General features: G+C 64.1%; 1 protein-coding gene across 3 annotated transcripts; it reads right to left on the bottom strand.

Moving 5' to 3' along the window:
* Positions 1–607: 607 nt before the first annotated feature.
* HS3ST6 (heparan sulfate-glucosamine 3-sulfotransferase 6) lies at positions 608–8871 on the bottom strand. 3 transcript variants are annotated; one of them, XM_078440263.2, is made up of 2 exons: positions 8281–8871; positions 608–2794 (listed from the first exon to the last, which is right to left on the bottom strand). In XM_078440263.2, exons 1-2 carry the CDS (start codon positions 8568–8570, stop codon positions 2179–2181), a joined length of 906 nt encoding a protein of 301 aa, XP_078296389.2. In that variant the 5' UTR covers positions 8571–8871; the 3' UTR covers positions 608–2178. The 3 variants fall into 3 exon arrangements, with proteins under 3 accessions (XP_078296389.2, XP_078296388.1, XP_060504068.1); XM_078440262.2 differs by lacking the exon at positions 8281–8871 and adding an exon at positions 7648–8272; XM_060648085.3 differs by lacking the exon at positions 8281–8871 and adding an exon at positions 7618–8271.
* Positions 8872–9424: the final 553 nt, after the last annotated feature.

Here is a 9424-nt window from a genome sequence, read left to right as displayed (position 1 = left end):
TCTAACTATAGGGAGGAAAGGAGACTGGTGTGAGGGAACAGCCTCCGCACTAGGCTGTCCCCTCTCAGCCCGCACCTTCTGTGCCTGAAAGGCATTTCAGGCAGAGGGAACAGCGTGTACAAAGGCTATGCAGATCGAGACAGGTGGAAGGAGCTGTGGGGGCAAAAGCGTAGGGGTGAGGGTGGCATGCCGGCTGGGGGTGGGGGCAAGCCGCAGAGGGCCAGAGCTGCTAAAAGTTTGGACAAGGGTGTGTCCAGGAAGAGGGAAGCAGTGGGCATGGCCCAGGCTGGGAACTGCCTTCCCTCCCGCCCTGACACCCGGGGCTGGCTGCCACACGGTCGCTAAGTGGGGCCCCAGCACCGGGAATGGGGACAGAGACGCTGAGCCCAGGCCTTGCCATCCGGCGGGGCCCGGAGGCCCTGCCTCGTCACCGTCATTGCACGTTGGGCCAGCCCTCCCCTCCTCCCAGAGATCCAGCCCTCCCCTCCTCCCAGAGGGCCAGCCCTCCCCTCCTCCCAGAGATCCAGCCCTCCCCTCCTCCCAGAGGGCCAGCCCTCCCCTCCTCCCAGAGATCTCCCAGAGATCCAGGCGGGGGAGGGGCCTGCAGTTGTGTCTCAGCCGCATCTGCCCACATCTGCCACCGCATCTCCGCCAGGGTGTCTCAGGACCAGCCCCCGGTCCTGCCTCTGGCCTGGCCCCGATGGCAGAGCTTCCTGACAGTGCTGGCCCCTCAGGACAATCCAGACAGGAGTGTCCTCTGGGCCCAGAACCAGCAGGACGGAGGGGCAGGCTCCGGGCCGCTGAGGAGAGATGCCCCCAACTCCCTCCCCACTTCCTGTCGAGCCTCTTCTCACAGACAATCAGGTGACCCCAGGTGTCTACCACTGGTAAGGTCATGTGACAAAGACAGTAGCCACCGGGACTGCTGGGCCCGCTGGCTCACGGTTAGCCAGAAAAGGTGCCTGGAAGGTAAGCGGTCACTCCCCTGGAAATCCTCCCTCGTTTCCACCCCGGGGCCCAGGACGGGCAGCTACTCCAACTAGCCCAGAGCTGGAAAGGCCACAGCAGGGCTGAAGATTTGATATGGACCCAAGGCCTGGGGCGCAGAGGACGCAGCCAGGTCCTGTGAGGACCCAGCACAGCCGGGGCATGCCAGGCTTGGTTCCAAGGGTCCCCGGAGGTCATTGTCAGGGCGGTTTGTGGGCACCTGGCAAGCAACACTGTGGCCAGGAGCAGGTGACAGTCATTAGGAAGGGGCCCCCACCTTCCCAGGGGCAGAGGGGTGGATAGGGCAGCCTAGCCCACCCAAGCCTGGCCTAAGTCAGGATCTGAGCAGGCAGCTGGGCCCCAGATGGGCATTCACCTCTGCCCAAGGGCGGGAGCCCTTCCTGGAACACAGCAGAACTGGGGCATCCAGGGCCTGGGGGAGTGGGTGGAACCCACTGAGAGGGCAAGTCCCCCCAAGCGGGCAGGGTCTGGAGGGTGGGAGTGGCAGCATGGGTGTGGCCTGTGGTGGGTGGTGCCACACTGTCCCCAGGGGCTTGGGGATGCTTAAAACCAATACCCCGCTGCAGCTCCTCACGTCACACTCCGTGTAAGGCAACCTCACCAGATTCCCAGGAGGGAGCATCCAATGGGCACTAAGACACGAAATCAGCCGCAGTCATGGGTGCAGCCCTGAGTTGGCCAGATCCAACTTTCATCCCCCCCCAGCCCTCACGTGGGCAACCTGGAGCCTCGGTTTCCTCATCTGCCGCACGGGGACAACATTCCAGCATAGCTCAGCATCCCAGGGCGGACAGGAGGGCCTCCAGAGTCTGAGCTGTGCGTCACTGGGCAGGCCCTAAACCTCTCTGAGCCTCAGTTGCTCCTGTGTGACATGTGGCCAAGCTCACTGCCCACCCCAAGGGATGTCTACGGATTGGGTTTTGGACCACTCTGGGCATACGAACAGTGCCCTGTAGAGACAGGTGGTATGGTTAGCGTTTCCCTGGGCGGTGGCACCTCCAGCCCCCGTCTGGCCACCTTCCAGATTATGTGGAAGAACACAGACCCAGGCTTTATTCCTTAAATACTTTTCCCTACCCATCATCTGTCTGCAGGCTCCACGGCCCGGCGGCCGGCATAAATTAAGGTGAGCGAGGGTCCCCGGGCCGGGCACGGGCTGGCCCGTCCTCCTCAGTCCCAGCCAAAGTCCTGGCCGGTCATCTGGTAAAACCTGCGGTTGAAGGGCCGGTAGAAGTCCCGCAGGCGCCGGACCACAGCCTCGGGCACGCGGGGGTGGGGCCGGCCCTTGGATTTGCCCAGGCAGCGGGGGCGGCTGCCCCCCTGGGCCTTCTTGAGGCAGGGGAAGCCCTTGGTGGCGTTGAAGTAGAAGTGCTTGTCCGTGACCACGCGTTTGAGGCCCAGGAAGTCCTGCACGCGGCCCACCTCCCCGGCCGGGTCGCTGACCAGGCGCTCCCCGCTGACGAACAGGAAGCGGGACAGGGGAAAGAGCCGCAGCCAGTTGGTCAGGTGCTGGGCGTACAGGCCGATGCGTACGGCGCTCCAGGCCGTGTCCACGGGGCCCAGGCCGTGGCGGAAGGCCAGGGCACGGAAACTGGGCAGGCCCGGGGTCTTGGAGAGCGTCTGGGCGTAGTCGGAGATGGCCCGTGTCACAGGGTTCCGCACCACCACGATCAGCTTCGTGTCCGGGGACATGCCGTGGATGCGGCCGGGGGCCTCCCGAGTCACGAAGTAGCTAGGGGTCTTCTCCAGGGTGATCTGCCCGTCCAGGGTGCGTGGCATCAGGCTCCTGTGGGGCGGGTGGGAGCAGAGGGAGGTGAGGGTGGGGACTGACCCCCCAGGGAGCCAGGGCTGACCTCCCCTTCCTCCAGGAAGCCTCCAGGGCAGGCAAGCCTTCCCCACCAGACCCACCCACCCTAGGTGCTTGGGTGGCCAGATATAGGCTGTGAGGCGGTGCACCGAGGGGCCTGTCCTGCCAGGCTACCCACCTCCCTCCCAGAGCCGGACCGTGCCCACGCCAGACCCCGTCCTCGTGAGGCCAGCGGCCTGGACCTGCTGCCCACACGGCTGAACCAGCCCCCCCGCCCCCCCCGCAGGCCCCTGCCCCGTAATTACCTCCCGTCACACACACAGCAAGGGGCTGATGGCATCCCTTAAATTAGGCCATTAATTGTTGACAAGTATCCCCTCTCGTTCCCTCCCCTGCACAGCCTTCTCCCACCTCTGATGACAGCCCTGCTGACCTGGGCCACACACATCAGAATGGACCAGAATACCAAAAGCCACTAGCGGTGGTTGAGGACCCGTCCCAAGACCCCAGCCGCCTGGGCCTCCCAGACCTGGCTTGGACCCCAACGTGCAAGGCTGCAGCTGACCAGGGGAGGGGAGCACGGACCCCATCCCAAGGTTCTGGGGAGTCGGGCCCTGACCACGCCAAGCCTGGGGAAGCCCATCCTGAACCAGTGCCCCACAGCCACGCCTGCCAGCCAGGTAGCACAGTGTGCGGTGGGCAGGGCGCGGCCTGGCCAGCTGAGCAAACAGCTCCGAGGAGGGCTGGGAACTAGGTCAACAGAGGCAGAGGCTCCCGGGATCTGTGAGAGGCAGAGGGAGGGGAGGCCTCCGCCCAGCTAGCCCTGCCTCCCGTCCTCCTGCCCCTCTGACAGCCCCCCCACGACTGGCCCCAGCCAGGAAGGTGGGGTTCAGGTTGCAGGTTCCAGGGTCTCAAGCCCCTGGGAGTCTCTTCTTCCTGCTCAAAACCCCAAAACACCCAGGACAGGTGGGCACACAGGTGCACAGACCCACGAGCCGGGGCGCTTAGCTTGGAGGGTGCTGGTGGTGGGATGGGGGGTGCGCACGTGTGAGTCCGGGACATGCCACCGGCTCCCTGACTCCACCTCGGGGGCCCAGGGGCGTCCAGTGGGCTGAATGGGCTGCTAGCTATGGGAGCCTCCCCACTCGCTCAGAACAAGGCCCTGGGCAGAGCTGGTCTGGGAGGTCAATGGGGACAAGTCTGCTTCTCCCATCTCTGTGAGCTGCTCACTGCCCCATTTCATAGGCAGGCACACCGAGGCTCCGAGAGGAAACAGGAAGTACCAGGGTGGACGTTAGTCCGCAGCCCTGCCCTGCACCTGCCGCTGCCAGAGCCCCTGCACCTCGCGGCCTGCCTCCTGCAGCTGGGAACCCAGGGAGGAGCAGACCCCGGTCCTCCCCGTTCAAAGGGACAAGTTCAAGGAGACCTCGGGTGGTGACAACGCCAAGGGCTGAGGCCCACGGCAACAGGGGTCCCTTTCCATGAGAGGGAACTCATAATGAGGGGTGGGTGTCCCTGCACTGGGCCTCACTGCTGACACCCACAAAGAGACGCAGTGCCACACAGCATCAGAAGTCACCACCCCTCCTTTCATTGTCCTTCTCAGGGAAGGAACCCACCCCGATGGCTCAGGGAACTCCCCCCACCCAGCTTTGACATCAGCACCTTTCTCCCCAAGGAAGTTAGAGGAGCAGAAGCAGAGCCGCGCCTCCAGACCGCCACGGGGAGGGGTGGAGATGGGGGGGGTGGGCGGTGCAGACTTTACTGGCCCACTCCTGCCGCAAACTGGCTTTGAGCTCCAAGATCTTTGGGATCAATTACTCTCCCCAGGCCTAGCCAGAGCTCGGAGTAGGGTAGGGATGGGGGCTTTTGTGGGGTGGCAGAGACCGAGGAGGATACGAGGAGCAAGATACTGACCCCCACACAGCAAACATCTGACAAGCTGTTCTATGGACACCCCACACACACACACATACACGCACACACACACACACACACACACGCACCACCCCCACAGCTCATCTGGTCTGCATTTCCCTGCGGCTTCAATCCAGCCCTGGGCGACTCTCCCTCCTCTGTCTGGGCCTCGCTCCGTGTCCCACACCTCTCCTGGGCCCCATCCAGCCTGCCTGGGACCCAGCAGAAACCAGTTCCAGTTCCAGGTGGAACCCTGCAGTGCTGGGGGCATGGGGGCATTGAGTGCCCTGCCACAAGGGTCTCTGTCTCCGGGTGAGCAGGGACAGATAAGTCCCACAGAAGCCGGGGTCCCTCCCCCCACATACTCATACCCCTCCTTCACTGCTCCTGCTTGGGCCCCAGGACCGAGGGGGGGGTGTCCCCCACCCCTGCACCCCTCCCCCTCTCCTCTCGCTTTTCCAAAACTGTGGTCAAAGTATAGCCCCCACTTGCCCCTAGATAGGGCACTCCTCCCTGAACTGAGACTTGGAAGGGTTTGTGTGACTTCAGCACCTGCCAAACAGAGTGAGTGAATAAAGGAACAAATGCTGAGTTTGGGCGCCCTTGAAGGTCGCAGTCCCCAAGATAGAGGACCCTCAGGAGCCTGAGAGATGAACTTCCTAGAGCCCAAGGAGAGGGGACGGTTGGGCCAAAATCAACTTTGAGCAGGTCCTACCTGCCCAGTCCATGGGAAGGACCAAAGTCACTGCCCGGAATGAGATTGGTCACAGCCCCGTGAGCAAGGGGGGAGGGGGGGTCCCAAAAATTCAACTGGGGGCACTAGCTGCTCCTCCTCTACACACTGCCCCGACTCCCCACCCAGAACAGGGCTCTGCGCTCGCTGGAGGTCAAAATCAGGGTCCCGAGAGCAGATAACACGGCCAGACCACGCCCAGGGGCTGGCCGACGTCTTTGCACTGGGGGAAACTGAGGCGGGTGGGCATTTTCAGAGGCTCAGTGCATCCTCACAGCCGGTTGAAAGGAGAGCCAGGTCCAGAGGCACAGGGCCACCGGGGGGAATACCGAGCCCACCTCCACACATGTCACTACACAGCCACAGCCCTTTTGAGGGCACTTGGACACACGTACCTCAGAAGCTCAGCCAGCCTGCATTGGCCAGAGGGGTCAGTGCTCGCCAGCCCTGACAACTCTGGGTTCCTGGAGGCCACTGGAACCTGACCCTCTGCCTCCTCTGTATCCGCCCCTCCCCCCAGGGGAGGTGGCTCTAAAAAGGAGGAAGGACAAAGTCTCTTCTCCACCATACATGCTCTGGAATCCCCCGGGCCCCACGCCGGGCACCCCAGTGTCCCAGGAGCTCCCTACCCAGAGCTGAGAATCTGCCCCCTGCCTCTCAGATGCCTCGTCCTCTCCAGAGCGGGAGCATGCACCCAGGGAGGGCCTGCACAGCCCCCCCGGACCCCAGGCTCTTTGAGACCAGCCTCTGCAGCAGCCCCTCCTTAGTCCAGCCCGGTGCCTCCCCACAGCTCCTTGTAGTTACAGCTCATGGGGTCAGTGATGGGCTCTGAAGTCTGCTATAGCTAACAGTGTGTCCTCCACCCTCCTTCCTGTCCCCTCCCCTCCTTCCCTCCTCCTCCCCCTCCTTCTCTCCTCCTCCTCTTCCTCTCCCTCTGCAGGGCAACAGCATCAACAGCATCCCGGGATTAGGGATGCTTTTGGATGCTGCAGCACCGTCAGAGTGGGGTAGCGTCTCTCCCTGAGCACCAGGCATGCTGGGGGATTCAGCCAACTGGGTCCAAGGATAGACTCACTTTTCCCTCACCATCTGGCTTCCCTAAGACCCTCGACAGCAGTAATCCTTCAGAGCTCAGGAACCGGGACCCCCGTTCTCAATGGGGCCCCTCCAAACCCGTGAGTGGTTTCAATGCAAAATGCAAAGATAACAAAGGGGAAGGGGTGGTGGGGGGTTGGTATCTGGGAAGAGGAAACTGGTACATCTGAAAGTCAAAAGCCCGGGTCCTGCCACCCCCCACTCCCCATTAATTCACCAGGTGACCTTGCGCTGGGTCCTCTCTGCCCCATAGTTTGGGGATGAGGTGAAAGCTGCGGGGAGTGGGGTGACTCACTCTCCATCTGTAAGCCCTCGCTTCCCCGCAGGAAGGGACAGGCAGGCTTGTGCACGGTCGAAGGAGGCAGAGGGCAGGGCCTCATGCTCGCTGCCTCAGCGGGGGCCGGAGTGGGGGTGCTCCCCCATATTCTACCACAGCACCCCAAGGCCAGCCAGACAGGCAGCGGGACAGCTACAGAGCCCCTTGAGCGAGGCTGGGGCCCCAATCCCCACCCCTTCCTCCTAAGTAAAGCCATGACTCTCTCCGGACCCCCAGGACCACAGAGAAGGACTCCTCTTCTCGGGACTGGGGTTCTGGGGGAGGAAACAGACGCTCTCTAGGAGGCTACAGGGAAAACTCTTGGGGTGATTGGCCGGAGGTCAGACATGCTCTCCCAGGGTGATCCAGTGGGGAAGCGCGGACAAGCATAAAGCATTTCTTATGCCCCTCAAACCCCACTAGCTTCAAACTACTGGTGTAGGATTGAAACTCCTCCCCGCCACTCTTGCAGGGACCCCTCAGCAGCCCTGAACCAGGGTTTCCCCTGGAGTTTCAAAGTTTCTGGGAGCCCCCGGCCAGTGACCGCTCCTCCTTTCCGAAAACCCAATGCTGGGGGGCCCGCGTCCGCGGGGTCAAGCTTCGCCCCCCCCCCCCCACACACACACAACCAGGCTGGTCTCAGCCCGGATTCCGGACACCTGCCCCCCCCCCCCGCGCCCCCAGTGAGACCCCCAGGGGCGCGTCCCCCTGTTGTTGGAAGGCACCCGCCAGGGCGCTCACCGGTACCAGGCGAGGCCGCGCTCGTAGCACCTGTCGAAGAAGTGGGGCTCAGAGCCGAGCGCGCGGACGTCGGGGTGCAGCCGCAGGAACTCCAGCAGGGCGCGCGTGCCGCCCTTCTTCACGCCCACGATGAGCGCCTGCGGGAAGCGCCGGCGTCCCGGGCCGCTGGCCACAGGCAGGCCCGGCGCCCCCCGGGGGCCGACGGCACGGAGCGGCTCAGCGGGAGCCGGCGCCGGCACCGGGGCGCGGGCGGCCGGCGGGCAGCGGCCGGGGAGGGCGCAGAGACAGTAGGCGCCGAGCACCAGCGCGGCGAGAAGCAGCGGCGCACGCGGCCCCCGCAGCGCGGCCCCCTGCCCGGCCCCCGCGCCCTGGCCGCCCCCGGCCCCGCCGCCCAGGCCGCCGCTACCTGCCATGGGGTGGTGCTGCGCCCAGACGGTGGAACGCGGGCTACAGGAGCGAGCGCATCCCGGCCCGTGCCGCGCTCAGCCAGCCCGCGCCGGGCTTCTGCTCTGCGCCCCGCCACTCGGCGGGCTCGAAGCCGCCGCGGGGCGGGACCCGGAGGCCCCGCCCAGCCCGGAGGCCCCGCCCCCTGGACCACTCCCGGGCCCGGGACTCGCAGGCGCCCGCCGAGGCTGAGGCGTGATTTGGAGCCGCAGAGGTTACCTGTCGCGCCCTCTTGGAGGCCTGGGCTCCAGCCTGCGAGGCTTCGGGGTCATCACCATTGCGCTCCTGGATGCTGCGGCGACGGGTCGGGTCTCAGGGCAGTGACAGGACTGAGATGAAGGACCGGCTCTTAGAAGGCGGATCCCAGTCCCTCCGGACAAGGGCGTAGCAGCAGGTGCGCGGGTGAGTGTGGACCCGGGCCCTACTGCGCCGAGGCGTTCCCGGGAATGTTGAGGGAAGTCTGAGGGGAGAATGGGGCGCGCTTTCCTGACAGTTGGCTTGCCATTCATCAGGGTCCCAACCCTGGCGGCCGGAGACGGTTGTCCAATACGATTACCATTTTAGGGTCCTGGGAAGCAGGCTCAGGGAGGACAGGCGTCTGTCCCAAGGCCCCATTCAGATCTGTCTCCTGACCCTTTCTACCATGTCACACCGTCTGTCTCTGCAGCCCAGTCCACCTGGCGTTGCCCTGGGATGTCAGGGACCCATCTCTAATGCTGGCAACGTGGCTCTTGTAGATGAGAAGATTCTGGAGAGGTGGGACGGGAGACCGGGAGGAGGAGCCCGGGTTCTATCTTAGGAGCTGCTGCCGAGGTGAGGAAAGGGCTCCGGGAGCAACAGTCCCAGGGAGAGACGGAAAAGGAACGGTGTCGTCTCTATGTCTCTGCCCAGGGCTTCCTCACTGAAGCTTGGTGCCCCATGGGCATGGGCTCCTAGGAGAGGCCGACCTCTCACTAGCTGCTCAGAGGCCACTGCCCTGGGTTCTGCTTGTTCCTGGGCCCAATGGCATCTGGGCAAGTCCCAGCAACCTGGGGCCTCTCCAAAGGCCAGGGGCCTCTGTGACCCACAGGCATTTCCAGGTCTCCCACCTAGAGGCAGCCCTGAACTAAGGGGGCTCTGCAGAGCCAGTGGCATGAAGGCCGCTGATCAGGGCCCCAGCCCGGATCCCAGACACAGGCCTGCACCTGCTTGTCAGGACAAGACTCAGCCAGGAGCCCTGTAGGCGGGTCGTTGGCACAGTACTGTCTGGGGTGCATGTTGATACACACAGGGTCACAGGAAGTTCTTCTTCTGGTCTAGCTTAAAAGGGGATCTGTTCCAGACAGACTGGTTCTCCTTAGACCTGTCCTGGGTGGGGCCCTGC

The sequence above is a fragment of the Panthera onca genome, chromosome E3 (assembly GCF_046562875.1).
Source record: "Panthera onca isolate mPanOnc1 chromosome E3, mPanOnc1 haplotype 2, whole genome shotgun sequence".
NCBI classification, from domain to species: domain Eukaryota; kingdom Metazoa; phylum Chordata; class Mammalia; order Carnivora; family Felidae; genus Panthera; species Panthera onca.
The sequence above is the reverse complement of the archived record's forward strand: the minus strand, read 5'-3'. Positions and strand labels throughout refer to the sequence as shown.